At 41.3% G+C, this 20,738-nt stretch overlaps 1 protein-coding gene across 7 annotated transcripts in view; it reads left to right on the plus strand.

The window, feature by feature from the left end:
* LOC131230269 (long chain base biosynthesis protein 1-like) overlaps positions 1 to 19,671 on the plus strand; it is a 35,589-nt gene extending 15,918 nt beyond the window's left edge. For 4 of the 7 annotated variants that reach the window (XM_058226101.1, XM_058226100.1, XM_058226104.1 and 1 more), the window contains 10 exons: positions 1,225 to 1,316; positions 5,315 to 5,408; positions 5,492 to 5,564; positions 5,691 to 5,823; positions 13,763 to 13,937; positions 16,717 to 16,857; positions 16,940 to 17,035; positions 17,235 to 17,376; positions 18,963 to 19,090; positions 19,183 to 19,671. In XM_058226101.1, the coding sequence (XP_058082084.1) occupies positions 1,225 to 1,316; positions 5,315 to 5,408; positions 5,492 to 5,564; positions 5,691 to 5,823; positions 13,763 to 13,937; positions 16,717 to 16,857; positions 16,940 to 17,035; positions 17,235 to 17,376; positions 18,963 to 19,090; positions 19,183 to 19,344 (1,236 nt within the window). In that variant the 3' untranslated portion in view covers positions 19,345 to 19,671. Of the gene's footprint in view, positions 1 to 1,224; positions 1,317 to 4,250; positions 5,202 to 5,314; positions 5,409 to 5,491; positions 5,565 to 5,690; positions 5,824 to 13,762; positions 13,938 to 16,716; positions 16,858 to 16,939; positions 17,036 to 17,234; positions 17,377 to 17,549; positions 17,951 to 18,962; positions 19,091 to 19,182 lie in introns of those variants that run through there. The other 3 variants (XR_009163953.1, XM_058226102.1, XM_058226103.1) reach the window with 3 other exon arrangements.
* Positions 19,672 to 20,738: the final 1,067 nt, after the last annotated feature.

The raw sequence follows: 20,738 nt of genomic DNA on the forward strand, positions 1-20,738 counted from the left end.
GGCTGAATGATACTCTCCAACGCTTTTATCTCCTTATTGAAGAGTGAGGATATTCTGAAGTAACTCATAAATCCGAGTTAAGTTCTTCTCACCCGAATGTATTCCTCTTAGATTTTCCCATACTTCCTTTGAGGTCTTGAAAAAGATAATGTTTGCACTAATCTAAGGCTCCATACTATTCCATAGCAACACTCTTAATCTAAGCATCCTCCGACATTGAATCTTCATATTCTGAACCTTCTTCATATTTAGAGAGGTCAAATATTTTAATTTCCCTTTACCAGTAAGGAATACTTTTACTGATTTAGCCCACTGTAAGTAATTTGCTCCATTGAGTTTAGTCGGCGTAATCTAAAAGTTCATCGATTCAAATGGAGACAAAAGACTAGTCTTGGCTTCATTCTTGATATCCATGGATGCACGATAAATCAAACACACAGGGGAAGAAAGTTTAACTTACACAACATGTATTTCAGAAATTGATTATATCAATGAACACGATGACTTGATGGCTCTTCTTGTTCAAAACCTCCATGTGTACCCTGATTCTCTAACCCTTGCTATATACAACTTCAACACATACCTTCAACCTCAAATCTGAGCATAAATTTGGACACAGACGCATAATGCACTACTTTTGTCCATCATGATAGAACTATATGAAAGTGGGCCTTGCACACATGGTGGACTGGGACACCATCACACAATACACCATATGGTGGTTAAGAGAGATTCGAGGATCAGCCCCCAACAACTTTGGATTTTTGCCAAAAAATAATAAAAAGAAAAAGCAAAGGGAAGAAATGTTGAAGATGAAGAGATCGATGCCTGGATCAATCACGCTTTGATACCATACAGACGTGATTGAGAAAGAGAAGAGAAAAAGAGGAAGAAAGAGAGAATGGAGATTAGCATTGACACCTCCTCTCTCTTTTGTTTTATTTTAAGTCACGAATATAATAATGAACATAATGGCTTTAATAACAAAAGCAAGAATTCCCAACATGTCCTAAACAACTAGTAACAGAGAAAAGAGACTTAAGTACTAAAAATCAGTGAGTCCAATGAAAAAGAGATGACCATAACAGCTTTTATTGTTACTCAGTGCATTTGGTACCTTATAAACGATGTAGTTACATTCTTTCAATGTAAACTGGGTGATTGGGATTGGAAACTTTTACTCTTCAAGAGATGTGCTGAAAAGTGTGGGTCACTTGTCTGCAGGAAATAGACGAACTTTGTGAAGAATGGGTCCCAGAATCTCTTCATCCTCCTCTTACAAAAGAAATGGAATATGAACCTCGAGTGTTGGAAAGGTGTTGCCCCCCTTTTCTTTCTTTATATGTTTTCTAATTTTCTATCAATTGTTCTAATTTTTGAATCTCTAACACAGTGAATCCTTGGTGCTTTTGTTTTTCCAGTGGACTTTATGCTTTTGACAGCAAGTTTTCTTGTTGCTTCCTTTGTTTCTTCTGATCCTTAACTAGGAAAATTGAAAATTTTAGCACCTTAGTTTTTTGAAGTTATTGAAAAGAAGAAAACTTAGTTTGGAATCATTGTCGTTGTCTAGGTGATATTTATTTGATTCTACTATTGCAATGAATTTCAGAATCTAAATATTTGCTTGTGCTGCTCTTGGTGTTCTGTTGCTTTGGCTGCCAAAAGATTTAATTCTTAGGTGCCTGCTTTTGTTAGCTATAATTTTTATGTTGTAGAGTGAAGGAAACTTGTTATGGTTTGACACAATATTGTCACTCATTCAGTAGCTACTCCAGTACATGATGGATCGAAGTTATACCGCTGAATATTTTGTTTGTTTGTCTTTTATATATATATATATATATAATTAGATAGAATAAACCTATTACATTGCTCACAAATCAGATTCCGTACCCACCCTTGCTTGTGGGGTACCCCAATGACAAGTAATTGCCCATGAAACATGGAAGGGATGTTTTGATGTGGAGTTTGGACAGATCAGGTAACTTCATTGTCAAATCTAAGGTGTCTCGTATCAGTATCGGTTGGCGTAACGGTGCCCACCGATACCGATACGGATACGGGGGTGTATCGGCGATACGGGGGCGTAACGGCCCGTAACGGTGCATTTTTATTTTTTTTGCCAAAAAAATGAAAAAAATATGGATTAAATTCGGAATATTTTAAGCATTCCAAATATGCATTCATTTATAAATTGGAACATGTTTATGGTGGTGTAACGGTCCACTCTTTGGTGAGAAGCTGTATCGGACTATCTGATGAATTTATGAACCAGACAACCTGGTATTGGCTATAGATATTTTATATTTAATTATCTAACTATATAATATCAATATGAATTAATTAGAATGAATCTAATACCAAAATATCTCATATTTGTAGGTATTGGTGTATTACATACCTTGTGACTTGCGTACATTTTATTTCAACATATAATCTAGAGACTTTTATGTCTAATTATATAATTCATATATCTAACAAATTAATATAAATTTTCCCAATAAATCTTAAGAAAAAATTTGAAATTATATTCAAGTAAATAGTGTTGTCGATTTAGAGCTGATTTGGTGGACCATTTGATGCCCCAAATCAATGTTAAATTCATGCAATCTATTAGCACTCATCTCACTAATGGATTGGTGGATATTTATTGAATAGTGATGAATGAAAAATATCAAATGATCCTATTTCAGAAAAACAAGTGTTTGCAAATTAACGGTGAAAATCATTCAAATAATTTAATTTTGGAATTGTGACATGGCAACAATAGTGCCATAATTTAATTTATTAATTTTGAGTTAATGTATGCCATAGGGCCCACCACGATGTATATATTGTATAATTAATGGTGAAAATCATTTAAATAATTTAATTTTTACGGCCATGTACATAGGGCCCACCAGGATGTATATATTGTATAACCATGCTGTCCATCCTTTTTGCCAACTCATTTTAGGGCATGGTCCAAAAAATGAGGCAAATCCAAATCTTTGGTGGACCACACAGTAGGGATTAAATTCCCACAATTATTATTATTATATATTTATATTTTTAAGCTGCGACTTTTGTTTTCTTTGATCCAAGTCCATGCAACCTTATCAGTAGTTTCGATGGTAAATAAACATTACAGTGGGCCATAATATGTTTTTAACAGTGGGCATTCAATCCTATTGTGCGGTCCACTTGGGATTTGGATTTGCATCATTTTAGGGACCATGCCTTGAAATGATCAGGAAAAACTGATGGGTGGCATGGATATATAATACAACACATAAATCAAGGTGGGCCACATGCACTAAAACAATGCAAGTGCACAGTGGGCCTTCAATCCTACTATGCGGTCCACTTGAGATCTGGATCTGCTTCATTTTAGGGACCATACCTTGAAATGATCAGGAAAAACTAATGGGTGGCATGGATATATAATACAATACATAAATCAAGGTGGGCTGCATGCATTAAAACAGTGCAAGTGCACTTAGCGGCGTGCGCCGCAAACCACTTAAAAAAAAAGGTGCGTGGCTGTTTTATAGCCACGCCACCCATTCATTTTTTCGAGACCAAGAGAGAGGGAGAGAGAAATGAGAGGGAAAAAGAAAAAATGAGAGGGAAAGAAAGGGAAAATGAGAAAGAGGAAGAAAACGAGAGGGAAAGAAAGAGAAAACGAGAGAAGAAGAAGAAGGAGAAAACGAGAGGGGGGGAAGGGGCCGCAGCCGCAGCCATAAAGGTAACGGCCTGGGCCGTTACCGTCACGTATCGGCCAGTACGGCCGTTTCATAATGGATACGGGACACCCTGGTCAAATCATTTTACAGGATGCTTTGAATCCCAAACCCCTAGGAGCCTTGCGACCACCAGCAGAATTTATTTGGTCCTGTAAAGGTCTGCCCAGGGCAATTGCCTGCAGCTAGTTGGTGGATAAGAATAAAGTTCTTCTTGGTTTGTAGTTAGGTATTTTGCAGGGTGTTAATTCTCATCTTTACCCTCTTTCTCATTTAATAAAGTTTGCATACGTTTCCATAGAAAAGAGGAGAGATTATGAGAGAGGTTTGGCTTTGAGTCCTAGTATTCTTCCTCTTGATCAAGGGACACAATGATGGAACGAATAGACTATGTAACTGTTCCTCCATTGCCAAAGTACAAGATTTGCCTGAGTCCCTTCTCCAAGAGCTGTAACTCAGTCAATAACTGCATAACTCATTCATCCTCGGGTGCCATATTGCTTCCTATGCTAAATCAATTTCAGATGGACCCTTGAGTATCACATTGAATTCTGAGGTTTTGCTGCATCCCAGAATTCATCATTGATTCCCAGGTCAAATAGGCCATTGGAGGCCTTCCCTTGCAAGACCGGGGGATCCATGCCATCTAATTGACAACCTGCAAAAGAGGGATGGGAAGGCGTGTGACAATGCACAGTTGAAAGCAAAGACATGAGTAGCATGCATGGCTCCTTTGGTTATGCTTATGTATCTCCATAAGCATCCAGTTAAGCTTTTGAACATGCTGGGTTTCCCATTAGTGGGGACTTGATTTTGCACACATTTTTGTTGTTTCCTTGTGTCACATTTCTCTGTTTTATTTTGCAAGCACAACAGTACAGTTTTGTCAAATGTAATATTGCAAGAGAGGATGTTTCCTGATTTCGAGTGAAAACTTTGTAATCTGTTATGTTGACCAACATATCCCACACTGATCACATTTGACAAGTCGTTGGTTGACTTAACCACCAACCCCTTTTAGCAACCATTTTTACCTTGAAATATTTGATACTTTCATGGTAAAAATCAGAAACAACTAGTCTGAAAGCCAAAAAGTTGTAGTGTACGACTGGTTGTAGGTAATCATTCCTTGATCCATGAATGTGCTTCCTTCTAGTTTACCAGAGAACTTCTTTCATTTGTGGCACAACGACCACATGATCTTCTTTCTAATACTTTGAGCTGTTAACAAAATCTCTCAAAAGATGCATCTTGAAGAGGACCAGTTGGTTGTATACTGATTCTGTATCTTGTAGTTACGTGTTTGAGAGCTTTGAGGAAGACTGCTACAGTGGCTTTTTATGTACTTAACTCTATATGGGTATGGTTAGCTACATGCCTACATGTTGGAAGAGGTACTTGTAATAAAAAACTATGAGTCATGATTCTGACCAAGAACACCCAGTATGCATGTGACATACCTTGCACAATTTCTGAATGGTTAATGTTTTTCCTCCAATAGTTGTGTCTGAGGCTTATATAATTATTGCTATTTTATAAAAAGCAAAGGATTATGCAAGATTTTGTTCCTTATGCTTTGTTGTCTTCTGCAGTGCTGCTGGGGTCCATACAGTTATAGATGGCAATGAAGTTGTGAATTTTGCTTCAGCAAATTATCTGGGATTAATAGGGCAGGAGAAGTTAATTGTGAGGAAGAAATCGGCCTTCTTTTGTTTTCTTTTTTGTTGATTTCATTCAAAAGAAGCAATCGTAATTCCGATGCATCTCAGGAATCGTGTACGGCTGCATTAGAGAGATATGGTGTTGGTTCTTGTGGTCCTCGTGGTTTCTATGGGACGATTGGTAAGACTTGGCATCTATTTACATAAGTTTCAAGTCATTTTTTTTCAGATGAAATTTGCAAATACTGTCTTACTTTAAAGAGCTGTGAAATCATCTGATTTACTAACAAATTCAATCTCTTTCTAGATGTCCACCTTGACTGTGAAGCCAGGATTGCAAACTTTTTGGGAACACCGGACTCGATACTTTATTCCTATGGGATTTCTACTATTTTCAGTGCGATTCCAGCCTTTTGTAAGAAAGGCGACCTCATCATTGCGTGAGTATATGGTATCTTTTGCTATTTATTTATTTGATTTCTATGAATGGATAATGGAGAAAAACTTTATTAATTTTGGATAGCATATAGTGAATAGATCTGCTTTGACTCCATGACAAGTAATACTAGCAACAAATTTTAGAAAACAAACTAATTACATTTAAAGAAGCCAAAGAGCAGTGCCCTTTTGTCATTCCTATCTTTGGCTAGCCTATTAGCTACCTGATAGGTCAGCTTTGGAGTTACATAAAAATTGCTCAAGCACATTGGCTAAGAGTTCCTTAGCCTCTGCAATACAAGAGGCTAGACCACAGCTCCAATGTTGCACCCACTAGCCCTTTCAAATTTCTGAGAAGTCTACTCAATGCCCCTTGCATAAAACTCTGAAAACAAGTGGAGGCTTTGCCTAGGTGTGAGAGCCTTTGGTAGGAGAGGACTCCCCTCACCACATGGGCTGGAGAATGCAATCAGTATGCCACCTCGATCATGCCTTAGCACTTCACCAATCCCTGCACTAACTTGACTACCTTGGAGCAACTGTCAAAATTGGACTCACAAAATCCTTGGTGGGCTGCCTCCCGCTCAGATATCCTGACAATGCTTGGTCTTCTTGAGTCACAAGATGCCTTTGTGATCCCTTCCCTCCATGCTTATAGTCTCTGTTGATGCAAAAATCTGGTTCACCCTTGTCGATCTTTGAGCACTAACGCCGAGCCCTATAAGCCTGCACAAGATGAGGACAAAGGAGACCCTGGCTAGAGCAGGGGACCCTCCGATGCCAAAGTCAGGCTAGGAATCTGGGTCTAAGTAGTGTAGCTGGGGGTTAGGGTGTGAGATCTTGCGTACCTGTTTTCATTGCTACGTCCTCTATTTATACCTTTAGATTGGAATGAATGCGTCCGTTAATCTCGGCATGATCCCTGCCATCAAGCGAGAACTGCACGTGCGCTGATGCTGGTCGTTATCCTGAGATCGTGCACTGGACAACTCTCTAAACATGCCTTAGTGGAGTTAATCCCTTCGCGTAATCTTCGACCACTCTCTCATCCGAGTCGAAGCTTGTTTGTGACCCTCCGAGCTCATGCGTAAGATGATGTCGGTCGGATCCCAGATGGCTCGGACCTGCACCGAGTTCCAAATAATTTCTGACTTCACGCCAATGGGTTGGACGTGTAACGTCGTATTCTCGTCCAAGCCGGGCTTCGCTCATGACCCTTCGAGCTACTAATCGGAGTCGATGGGTCGAACGTGTAATGGCTTCTTCCGGGTTCCAGTCCGGTGTCAAAGCTTTACAAAAGAACTTGGAATCGGGTCGGTTCGGATGTACTGCTATTAGTCCGAGGTTTTGGTCATTGATTTCCCTAAGTCGACTTCTGTCGGATTCGGCTTAGATTTTTCTATAACAGAAGCCTTATACTCTCTTGGGCTCAGGGAGTAAATACTTGGGAAAATGAACCACCGCCTCTCTCATGATGATGAGTCGGCAAAGTTGAAACCAATCGTCGTGATGATGGCGCTTTGAGATTTGCGCGCTATATGATGGCTGCAGATTTTTGAGTACCGGTCGCTGGATAGCGAACGCGTGGCGACGGTTGAGGATTCAAATAAGCCGGATGAGCAGGGTGCCGCTGCGTGGACGTCGGGAGGTGAAGAGCCGTCTGCACAACAAATGCTTCTCAGTGCTGGCAGCGTTCGGCTCGGAGAGCGTCTGTTCAAACGAATAGCCCTCTTCCACGTGTACAGTAAGGTTCGGGACCGAACCGTTTCAGCTTCGGAGACAGTTGTTCGTCATGATTACATCCGGTTGGCAGTGGTTATATAAGTCCTTCCCTATTTTCATTTGGATTCTTCTGCTTTCTCATTTGCGTTCCTTGCGCTTCATTTTCTCTGAGAGCTTGCGCTGCGAGAAGTATTCCGGAGAGCAGTTCTTTGTGAGTCATTCCTAAACTCTTTTTCAATTTCCTTTTAAAGCATTATGTCGAACGATTCGGATGAAGTCCAAGAGGTCCAAGCAATGGATGAGGAATCCGAGCCGGAGACCACGGAGTCTGAGCGCGGGGACTCTGAAGGCCCCTTTGAAGCAATACCACTCCCCACGCCGCTAGCCTCAGAGGGCCTCAGGCGCAACGACATTCCCGACTAGGACGTCCGTCCTGCCGGTCAAGAAATCAACCTCGGCGGCAGTGAGGCTAATATTGACATGGATAGGTTCGCCCGAAGCTCCCTTACCTTGGGAAAGGCCCGCGTTGGCTCTCTCCGACTACCTCCTCCTCGATCCGAGGAGGATGAGACAGAGTTGCTGGCTGTGCCTCGGGGGCTGAGGTCGGAGTCATCGCAGGCTTGGCCGCACCAGGGGTAGTCTCTGCAGCAGGAGTAGTCTTTCTCTTCTTGGCTGTGATCTTCACCCTTGGCTCATAAACCATCATCACGCTCAGAGGAGGATGAGGCACCGACGACCTCTTCCTCTTGGAGCCTGATGCCTCAGCCATACCTGATCAAGAAGAGATCGCCTCAGAAACACACCTATGAAGGAGATCATTATATGAGGGGTCATAATACTTACTGAGAGCAATGGGGTGAGGTTTGAATCCACAAAATCCAGACAGCAGGAGATTATTCGGACTAATGATGTCGTGCCAGATGTGCTGGTCTTCCTTGAGTACCCGAGCCCTAGCAATTTGGGCTCGGAGGAAGGGAGAGAGGTCGGGTAGCTCTTTCGGGTAAACTGCAAATGAAGAATAGGTCAGAATGAAGAACGAGACAGAATACAAGATACAAAATAAATCAAAGCAGATTCAACCTGGATTAGAAAATTTGGTGGGGACTCGGACCCGCAGGTTACCGAGTTCAGAAGCAGGCGCCTCCCACTCTCCCGAGGCCCAAAATCACTTGCCTTTCCAATCTTTGTTGGAGGTAGGGAGTCTGGTTATCAGGCCCAGGTACACTGGGGCCTGGCTGAGAAATAGTACCAGCACTGCTCGGCTGAGTCGTGTTTAGCCTGGTACATAGCCAGGAACTCGTTCGGCATCAAGTTTTGGTTCTTCAGCTAGTGTTAGAGAATGTATGAGGAGACTAGAATCCGCCAGGCATTTGGAGCCAATTGTCCCGGAGCCAGCTTCAGACGTGCGGTCGTCAGACGTACGAATGGATGTATGAGAAATTGAAGCCTACATTGAAGGGCGCAGACGAATATGGCGACGTCCCCTTCGGACAGATCTCTTGGAGCGTCGAGGGGAGAAGGAGCTCTGATATGCACCGAGTTGGGGATCTGGTACTCGACATGGAGCTGAGCCATCTAAGACTCAATCAGAACCGAGCCCCCAGGGATTACCACCTCGGATCGGCCTCCCGAAGGCCCGACCGTAGCTCTTTCCGCCGGATCCTTGAGTATCCTTTTTGATCCCTTGGCGCGACTTTTGGCTTTTGGGCTCGTAGTCTTCTTGGCCGGAGAGTGGAGCGGTATTGCTTCAAAGGGACCTTCAGAGTCCCCGCGCTTAGATCCTATGCTCTTTGGCTCGGATTCCTCATCCCCTGCTCGGACCTCTTGGACTTCATCCGAATCGTTCGACATAATGCTTTAAAAGGAAATTGAAAAGGAGTTTGGGAAGGACTCACAGAGAACTGCTCTCCGGAAGACTTCTCGCAGCGTAAGCTCTCAGAGAAAATGAAGCGCAAGGAACGCAAATGAGAAAGCAGGAGAGTCGAAATGAAAATAGGGAAGGACTTATATAGCCACTGCTAGCCGGATGCAATCATGACAGACAACTGTCTTCGAAGCTGAAACGGTTCGGTCCCGAACTTGACTGTACACGTGGAAGCGGGCTATTCGTCCAAACCAACACTCTCTGAGCTGAACGCTGCTAGCATTGAGTAACATTTATTGCGCAGACGGCTCTTCACCTCTCGACGTCCACGCGGCGACACCCTGCTCATCCGGTCGATTCGAATCCTCAACCGTCGCTACGCGTTCGCCATCCAACGACTAATACTCGAAAATCTGTAGCCGTCGTACAACGCGCAGATCTCGAAGCGCCATCATCACGACGATTCGTTTCAACTTTGCCGACTCGTCATCATGAGAGAGGTGGTGGTTCATTTTCTCAGGTATTTACTCTTCGAGTCTGAGTTCGGGCTCCAGAGAGTAGGGGACTTCTGTTATGGGAAAATCTGAGCCGAACCCGACAGAGGCCGACTTAAGGAAATTGATGAGCAAAACCTCGGACTAATAGCAGTACATCCGAACCGACGCAATTCTAAGTTCTTTTGTAGAGCTTTGACACCGGACTGGAATTCGGAAGAAGCCATTACATGTCCGACCCATCGACTCCGATTAGTAGCTCGGAGGGTCGTGAGCGAAGCCTGGCTCGGACGAGAATACGACGTTACACGTCCGACCCATTGGCATGAAGTCAGAGATCATTTGGAACTCGGTGCAGGTTCGAGCCATCTGGGATCCGACCGACATAAGCTTACGCATGAGCTCGGACGGTCACTAACAAGCTCCGACTCGAATGAGAGAGTGGCTGAAGATTATGCGAAGGGATTAAGTCCACTAAGGCATGTTTAAAGAGTTGTCTGGTGCACGATCTCAGGGTAACGACCAATATTAGCGCTCGCGCAGTTCTCGCTTGATGGTAGGGATCATGCCGAGATTAACAGATGCATTCATTCCAATCTAAAGGTATAAATAGAGGATGTAGCAATGAAAACAGGTACGCAAGATCTCACACCTCAACCCCCAGCTACACTACTTAGACCCAGATTCCTAGCCTGACTTTGGTATCGGAGGGTCCCCTGCTCTATAGCCAGGGTCTCCTTTGTCCTCATCTTGTGCAGGCTTACAGGGCTCGGCTTTAGTGCTTGGAACTCGACAAGTGTGAATCAGATTTTTGCATCAACAGTCTCCATGCATGGTAGGTCGTGAAACTCATGTCTGACATTGTCCCACTCGATCACCATAGAGGATATCCTACAGTTGATCACCGCCACTGGTGCAACTTTGTTTCGAAAAGCCTCTTCTTATTTTCAATCCACAGTTGGCACATGATAGAAAACGGAGTAATCGACCAAAGGATACCAATTTAATATTAAAGGACCAATGGCACACCCATCGATCAACCCCTTGAGAGGGGCACTCATGAACCAGCTCTCACTGAAAAGTGGCTCCTGACAAATGAAGTGACAGAACAATGTAGTTATGAGCAGATTCCTCGTCCCTCTTGCATAGACTACATACCCAGGAGTGCCCTTTGCTGCTTCTTGAGGTTATTTATCACCGTCACCCAGGCAGGAAAGGAGCTTTCCAGACTTCTGATAGATGTGGGTTTGTTAGTTGTGGTGATGGATCACCTGAAAGAAATCCATTGAGTTGAATTTATCATCTGACCACCATTTCCTGATTTTGCTGTTGTCTACTGGAGGATAACGGATACATCACTTAGTTTTACCATGAACAATTGGTAGGCCATCAACTCTTAGCGTGCTGATGGTAGTGGTCTATTATTAGAACAGGTTGTCAGATGCCGTGCACATCTCCTCAACTTGAACCTCTGGAATTGACTCACGATTTGGTTTCTTGGAATGATCTCTACCTGCAACTGGAAGTCCTGGACTGTTGGATGAATGCCAAATGGCAAAGGCCATTGATGTAAGATATCTAGAAGGTTCTTAGGCTGATATATGGGTGAGCTCTTCTCATTAGGGACTCACTCCTCAAAGAGAGAACTCCTCCCTTGGTGTTCTCTTTCTATATGAATTTTACTGCAGGCTTGAGTGTTCAGGTACACCTAGAGTCTGATTTCTTAGCAGTATTCAGGCAGCAAGCTGAAATGCCATTGCGTCCTCCAAAACAACTACAAATATTGTTAAGGTGCTTGCACGTTTGACTATTGTGATAGTAGTAAGCTTTGAAACAAAGCTGAAAAACGTGTGCACATGCTTTTCAACCAGCTGAAAATTGTCATGCACAGGCACAACATAGAACCTCAATCATTTTGTTGCAATCTTTAACCTTTTGAATATCAAATGGAGAAAAACGAATGTATGCCGGAACAACTCTGTGAGCAGAATTTCATTGAGCTTGACATCCTTTGAAAAGCAAACACTCGATTAATACTTTCATGCCCGGTGTCGGTGCTTTCTAGACTTGAGAAACTTAGGAGGGATTTCCCGTGGCAAGGAGCAGATGAGAAGAAATCTCCTTAGTTGGAATGAGTTTTCCAAAACATATGAAGAGGGAGGTGCAGGGATAAAGGATCTCAAAACAATGAATATCGCATTACTTGGCAAATGGCTTTGGCAGCTCGGCGAGGAAGATGTGGCTCTTTGGAAAGAGGTTCTCAAAAGTAAGTATGGATCCTTAGTGGGGGGTTGGGGGACAAGAGACTCATCCCTTTATAGAGCGTCAGCCCTATGGAAAGGAGTTTGTTCGGTGAAGGGGGATTTCTTGGAAGGGAGTGGGGTTTTCCGATGGTAACGGTTGAAAATATTAGATTTTGGAAAGATGTGTGGGTGGACTCTTTTGCTCCAAAATAGTCGTTTCCCTCCATTTTCAGTTTGGCACCGGATCCTTCCATTTTAGTGGCGAATTTCTTCTCATGTATTGGAGGGGCAATAGTGTGGGAGCCTCCGTGTATGCGTCTCCTTCGGGATGAGGATGTGGAAGAGTATGTTATTCTTTTGGAACACATCCACGTCGTCATGCTAGTTGATTCCAAATTGGATAAGATGGTGTGGGGAGTCGATAAGTCCGGCACTTTTTCGGTCAAATCTTTCTACTCTCATATAGGAGGTGCCGATCATCAAAGAGAGGTGTAGGGCACTCGTTTTGTGTGGTCCTATTTTATCCCTCCCAAGATAGCAGCTTTCAGGTGGCTAGTTGGAAGAAAGAAAGTCCTTACCGTGGATAATCTGAGGAAAAGAGCAATGGTGATTTCAAATGTTTGCATTTTGTGTATGCAAGATGAAGAGATGGTTGATCACCTTTTTCTGCATTTTCCTTTGCTGGGACCTATCTCGGCTGATATTTTGGGTTGGTTTCAAATCTTGTGCAGTCCCCCAGATTTGGTAGACCGATGTTTGCTCGCGTAGCATGGCATTAGCTTTGGTCATCTGAAGAAATCACTTTGGAGAATGGCGTTACTCGCTTTGTGGTGGGTGGTGTGGGAAGAAAGAAATGCGAGTGTTTTAATAACACCAACAAGCCGGTGGAAGGCATATCCCAAAGAATCAGATTATTGATAATCGAATGGGCTTCTTCTGTCTCCAAACTTAGGGGTTGTTATATGGAGTTTCTCGGGATGTAGCTGAGTCGCCGTCTCGGCGTCTCTTTTTTACTGTTTTTTGCTTGTAGTCTTAGCCTATTGCTTTGGCTTCAATAAAATTTTATTATCTTTAAAAAAAAAAAAAGAAGAAGAAGAATTTGCAAATATAATTTATTTTCTGATGTTGAATGATTTTAGCTATGTAATTGAGTGCTGATACTGCCTCGTTTCTTTGATCTCATGCCTTTGCTTCAGTAAGGCTGGATTAGGTTTTAGAGCTTTGGCGTTTGGTATTATTCACTTCTTAACTTCAGATGTTGGTTTTCATTTCTTGATTATTTTTAGAACTTATTTATGATTAAAAAAAAATATATCACCAGATCATTCCTCGCAGCATGATACATAGCAATGCTGTAATTTCTATAACCATTCTCACTGTGTTTTCTTATGCTTGGGCATCAGTAAAGCTCAAACACACCCTAGTCCAGTCAAGCCCTTGCCTTTGCAATTGATTTCTGTTTTCTGGCTCTGTATTTGAAGGATAAATCTTCTGATTATTTGCCTGTCTTGTCTACGCTGCTGTGGTTTTCATAAAAACTAGACATTGTTTATGTACTAATTTAGTTGGCAGGAGTTTATAAGTATGCAATTTGTAGAATTAACGGCTTCTTTTCCAGTGATGAGGGTGTCCACTGGGGAGTACAAAATGGTCTTTATCTATCCAGAAGCACCGTTGTGTATTTCAAGCACAATGATATGGAGTCCTTGCAAAGCACTTTGGAGAAAGTTACTCGAAAAAATCAGCGTGCAAAAAAGCTGCGGCGCTATATTGTGGTTGAAGCCGTGTACCAGGTATTTATGATGGCTACACATATCACTTTGAATGAAGTCACTACTTTTTTCTGTCAAGTGTATTCTGGAAGCTAATAGGTACTTGTCTTCCTAAGAAATGAAGGTATCTCTCCTTCTAGGTTATATAATTGTGGTAGATTGATGTCCACTCGTCTTCCTAAAAGAATTGCAACTCTTGGACGTGTGCATGTAATGAAGTTTAATACCAAGATTGCATGAAAGATATCTTCATTTTGCTCTAGGGCTTGTTTGGGATCTCGTAAATGGAGGTAAATGAGTTGGGAGTAAATGACTTACACAGTTGTGTTTGGATGGGAGTAAATGAAATGCATTTGAAATCCAAATATTCTGTTTGGATGGGAGTAAATGGGATGAATTGGAATGCATTTGAATTTTTCAAAATATTCACAAGAATATATGTGAATCCCAAATCAGCTTTAATATCCCAACTTTGTTTACACATGCGATATTTAATAGAATGATTGTAATAAGCCCATTAAAATATATACTTTGGCAAAAAATGAGGAAATTTCAAGTCTCAGGTAGGCCACAAATGTAAGGATAACAAATAAGCAACTTGCCAACTTTTTTAACCATCCATGTATATGGCCATCCTTTGGTCGGGTTGGATCATTCTTTTGGTGTGATTTTAGTGATGTAGCCAATCATTGGATTGTTTCAAAGTATCATTAGCGTGACACATGTGTGGCGGACATATGCCTAGCGGCACCTTTGTTTACACGTGCGACTCTCCAAGGGAGCTCAAAAGGCATTTCACCTGATTTACTTCCAAATCTCCTCTTGTAGAGAGGATTTCATTTACATGCACATTTACTCCCATTTCATTTCATTTACATGCATTTATTCCCATCCAAACACACCTTAATTACCATTTACCTCCATTTACTCCCATCCAAAGTTGGGTAATCCAATGAAGCTTGCAATTGTTGCAATCTGAACATGAAATTTTGTACCCATTGAGAGTAGTATGGGACTTTTCCCTACAAATCACATTTAGCAACCAACATACTTTGAACATTTCATAATTGCCTTTATTTTGCAGTAAAAAAATGATAAATACTCTGGAAATTTGATCATGTAGGAAAAATAACCATTGCTGGGTATAATCTATTTTGATTATTCTCTTTGTACGCAATTGTTTGGAAGTATCTTAGAACTTCTATAATGAACTTATTGGCTAATGTGGGGTATGCACCAGAAATGTATGCATTTTAGTTGTCATCTCTTCTATCTTGTATGAATGTGGAAGGTTGTTTTCCTTTTTATTTTTATTGATCAACAACTAGAGTTTATTAAGAAAAAAAAAGAAGACTGAATTGCAAGGGGTAAGGAAGACATTCCCAAGACAAAAAGTGTCTTTATCAATCCCCTTTTTAGCTAAAAAATCAGCATCCAAGTTTCCACCATTTGGGTATGGATGGAGCAGATCTCCTTAATCTCTCCAAACTAGGAGGTTAATCTCAATGAGTAATCTCTTGCCAAAAACCAAAAACTCCCACCAACCCTCAATAATAATCTGGTTCAAAGGGAGTATTGCTATCTCCTTCACTCTGACCATAAGGCTCTAATTTCTGTTTTGTTTAAGTCACTTCTCTGATCAACCTGGGTGGACCTGGATTACTTCCAGTGAACTTATTTGGAGGTCTATTCGGTTTACACCTATGAACACCTTACTTACCAAGGACCATGATATCACCCTACGACTAACCCTTTTAGCCCTTTTAGCTACCCGACTGAGTTATTTACCTTGTATATGAAGGCCCAGTTGTTTTGCCCTTTCCAGATCGACCAAAGGACTGCTATGAAACAAATGTTCCGAGAGTAGCTCCCTTTGGGTTATGAATGCCTGGTAGTTTCCCAGATGGATACGTTTTTTTTTGCATTTTACCTTTCAAGATTTTTTATTTTTTTTTACTACTATTTTTTTTACTTCGAGGTCTTTAGAAGCTTGGGATGCTCAATAAGTGAGCTTATCTTGAATAATGTAGATATTTATTTCATCACCACACCATCATCATTCACCATCTATGTTAGCAGACTTGTACAATTTACGAAACGGATTGTATGATTCTTATCCTTGGGTGTGCGAATCTCAAATCCTGCATAATCGTATGATTATTGTACGCACAATAATCATGGATTAGGTAAATGGGGCCCAAAACAAAATTCCAAGTTATTCTACACTCAAGAAGGTACAAAAGAACAAGTATTAAAGGGCTATTGTCCGTCTTCAAGGAAAATTTCTTGAAAGATCCAAAAAAAAAAAAAAAAAAAAAAAAAAAACACAAAAGGAAAGGGACAAGAATCCTTCTGTCTTGATTTGTATACTGTATACATGTTCTTAATTGATAATATCATGATATGTATCGCTTTTCTTGGTGCATTGATGGAAAATGGATGATTGATGAACATTTACCTTTTTTTATTTTTTATTTTTTTAAATTTTAAAATTTATATTTTCTTCAGATATTTATGATTATTTTGAGGAAATCAGAAAAATGTTATGAGTTACGATACGATTCACGATTCGATATGATTTGACTACTATTACGATTTGTGATATGGGAATGATTTTAACAACATTGATTGCTTGAACAAACTGGTTTAACACCCAATACAAAGCTTAACAGCACGTGCTTTAGATATTCAACTACTTGTTGTCTGTCAGTGCTAAACTATTTTATCCTTGTTTATGCCCTACAGAGGTTTTGTCCTGGCTAGATATTGACAAGGATTTTTTTCGTTTTGAGTTGTGCAGAATTCTGGCCAAATTGCTCCACTAGATGAGATAATTAGACTGAAAGAGAAGTATCGGTTCCGAGTCCTGTTAGACGAGAGCAATTCTATTGGTGTGCTCGGCCATTCTGGAAGAGGTCTTTCTGAACATTATGGAGTTCCAGTATGTCAGGGGATCATTTAACTGCTGAGCCATCTCATTTTACACTTCTAAGATATATGGCTAATATATTTTGTCAGTGCAGATTGAAAAGATTGATATTATAACTGCTGCTATGGGGCATGCACTAGCTACAGATGGAGGATTCTGCACTGGAAGTGTTAGAGTTGTTGATCACCAGGTATCGATACTGCCTTGTGAAGTTTAGTTATAAGAAAGTAAAACTAGGGAAATTGTTCAAAAATTGAATGTGAATATTAGTCTTGGAATTCGTTACCACCATAGATTCAACTGATGTCGTAGTTTTCAATGTGTTGCTAGCGATAACCAGCTCAACTGGTTTGTTTGTAATGTTTCTTTTGTTCTTTTTTCCTTTGCAGCGTCTCAGTAGCTCTGGATATGTGTTTTCTGCATCGTTACCTCCTTATCTTGCGAGTGCTGCAATTACTGCTATTGATGTCCTGGAGGAAAATTCTAATCTGCTCATGAAGCTGAAGGAAAATCTTGCGCTTCTATGGAAAGGTTTGTTTTGCATCACTATGTTTTTTTTCAGTATATCTTATTTCCTGAAGTGATGTCAGAAGTCTATTGCAACCATTCCTGGTTTATGTATTTATGCAAGATCCTTGCTAATTTTGAAGAAATTGTTGAACTTGATTCAATTTTTGTATATTTCCCTTTTGAGGAGTTCACAGAAAATCTGTTGAAGAACTTTGAGACATTACCGTTTTAAGGGAGGGCCAGACATATGCAGAGAAATAAAGAGTTTGGAAAAGTGATAACCAACAATCTATGTTCAATTAGCATTTGTCTGTCACATGAGGATTTGATCCAGACTGATATTAGGATAGGATACATGCACTCCAAAGGGATCGACTGATGAATGTCCCAGATCCCGCATGGACATGTCTGCTGGGTCCAGGGCTTTTGCCCACAGCGAAGGCTGCAATGCTTAAGAGTGTGGCTTGTCTCAGCAGAGGGACAACCCCTTCATGCAAACCTGGCCAAAATGCCACGCCGTATTAGCCACTAGCACCAACAGATATCAAACTATACACATGGCCAAGGCTACATCCCTTTGGGGGTTGACTATCATACTCAAACTATGAACTTTGAAGTGCAGATATGAACACATGGTGTCAAAGTCAGCACAGGCCTCTACATCCTCCCTACACTGCAGTACAGCAGCTTCGGCCATTTTCAACCAAGATCCCATCTGTAGGTGTGAATGCTTTTCTGTGGGCACTCCAGTTTTGTCTTTAATTCTTCAACTCACGCTGGGCAGGCACTCCATTCTATTCAAGATCCCACGAAATCTCTTTGGACAGTCCATATGCAAGCCAGGCTTACAAGGTCACTCCTCTCCAAATTCCACTATAGCATATATCCTATTCCTCTCTAATCACCAGAGGGCCCTGTCCAAGCTGAAAGACATTCCCTCAAATCAGCAAACTGTCAATCCTAAATGAGAGAGACCTATCCCTTTCTGTAGTGCCGACCAGAGAGCTTATCTCATTCTCTCTTTTGCTCATCCCATATTTTGTGGCTCATCCCAGTCTACTGTATGATGTTGGAATTAGTCCCCTCTCTGTAGCTTCTATCTGGAATATGTCCGGGTTTTTTTTAGCTTGGAACTGGGCTTAGGCCTGTGTTGCAGCTTGTTATTGGGCTTAGGCCTATGCTATAGCTTGATAATTGGGCTCTTGTCCACTATTGGTTAGTGATAAAACTCTAGTCACCTTCCAAAAAAAAAGTCATTCCACTTCTCTAGTGGGCTCACATGTACCTTGATTGTGGACTGTTGGCGAGTTTTTTGAACTCTCTTTTCTACACATACAGCCTGCCTGAATCTCTGGTCAGGGTATCTGCATGATGGGGCCCACCTGAAAGGCTTTGCACATGCAAACACGTGCCAGGTTGGCATGCATGAGCTGTGAGTGCCGAAAGTGCACTTGGCTGGTCTTGGCACATACATTTGAATTTAAGACTCAATAGCTATCTTCTGAAGCATGACATGCTGGTCATCCATATCAATGAGCTGAAATAGTAAATACTTCTCAACTCTAAATAGTAACTACTACTTTTGCTATCTTTGCTGGATGGTGCAGGTTTGTCAGACATACCAGGCCTGTCAATTACAAGCAGCCCACTGTCACCCATTGTCTTTCTCAAACTAAAGAATTCAACTGGTTCCTTCAAGAATGATATGATCCTGCTTGAAGATATTGCTGACCATGTAAGACAATAAGCTCTTTGCTGTATTCGAGTCGACACTTGCATTTGAGTATTTCAGTGTTGTTAATTCACCTAATAATTGCTTTTCTGCAGGTATTGAAGGACTCTGTGTTCCTGGTGACGTCTAAGAAATCTGCTATTGATAAGTGCCGTCTCCCGGCAGGCATTCGCATGTTTGTTTCTGCAGGCCATTCAGATTCCGATCTCCTTAAAGCATGCGAGGCATTGAAGAAAGCTGCTGCAGCTGTGCTATAGGACCAGTACTGGCAGGTGCCTTCTGATCTTTGCTCATTGCGATCCTTTTGTTACGAAATGTGAGTCCAGGGTGGAGACTGTCACATTTGCACCCTATTTCTTTATTTTTTTCTCATCAATAGAATAAAATACTGTGTTAGTCTTGACATGTAAATAGATTTTAATGTGTATGTGTTTAATTTCAGTGCTGCAACTGTTGGTGTGAGGGTTTGATATGACGACTGTTTGGATGTTAGAATCAGGAGAAATTTTTTGTATAGTATTAGAGTGTAAGTGGCGGGCTTCCAAGTATTTTTGTGTTAATGCATGAGTTTTTATTTTTATATACTTTTAATTTGCCACACTAAAAATTCTATTGAATAGCTTTGTGTGCCAAAGAAATGCTTATTACTGATAAATCTGCAACTGAAATTCAAAGTGATGTAATTATGTATAGGTTGATGTTATGAGAAGTCCCTATTTTATTTCCTTTTGACCCCTGTAAACAGCAAACCCTGCTGCTATTGAATTGCTGGGATCGTCCGAAGTGATTGTCTGATCAATCCTAGAGGGATCAACATTCTAATTCAAGAAACTGCAAATATTTCCTATTACCTGCTGTTTTTCCTTTACTAATTTTCTTGTTGGTGTGCTTGGGAACGACAAAGCTGATAATGGGTGGCTTTATCTGGTCTGATTGTAAAAGGGAATACCAACAATGTGGAAATCAAGATGGTTTTGATGGTGTAGACACCCCACTTCATGTAGGGTCTAGATCCATGATTTTGATCAAATGTTAGAATTAAGTGTCTTATTTTTATCATGGGCTGCAAAATTTTTGTTAAGGTCCTAACCTAAATCCTCCCCAAAACAAATCCAAAACCAATCCAAAAACACTCCAAATCAACCTTGTATTCAAGCCTCAACTCACCATAAACCTTACCTGAATCATCACCAATAGTTGGGCTTAAATTGGGAAGTTTGGGCCTCATTTTTGGCTTGTAGGCTCTGTTGCCTGTATTTTCTTTAGCCTTTCCTATGATTGTCAAGGGCTCTAGGCGAGGCACACTCCCTCTCTCTCTCTCCCTCTCTCAGGCTGAATACTTTTCTCACTGCGCAGAGAGTTTTCTCATCACACAGCAGGATACTTTCCTTTTCCATCAGGACACAATTACTCCAAAAGTCCAATTTTCAGGCCTGGATTTGTCCCACTTCCCGCACCCATTTGTTGTGGATCATGTGTCTAAAACAAGGGAAATACATTGATTACCTGTTCATTCGTTGATCCTTTTCCTAAGGCATTTGGTGGAAGCTCTTTAGTCTTTTTGAGGTAGTGGCTCATGCTGGGCTCTATGTCAGACCTCTTGAAGGCATGATTGTCGATGAGCAAAGAGAGCAGTGCTGTGGAGAACTAC

Source organism: Magnolia sinica, chromosome 17, assembly GCF_029962835.1.
Source record: "Magnolia sinica isolate HGM2019 chromosome 17, MsV1, whole genome shotgun sequence".
In the NCBI taxonomy this organism is placed as follows: domain Eukaryota; kingdom Viridiplantae; phylum Streptophyta; class Magnoliopsida; order Magnoliales; family Magnoliaceae; genus Magnolia; species Magnolia sinica.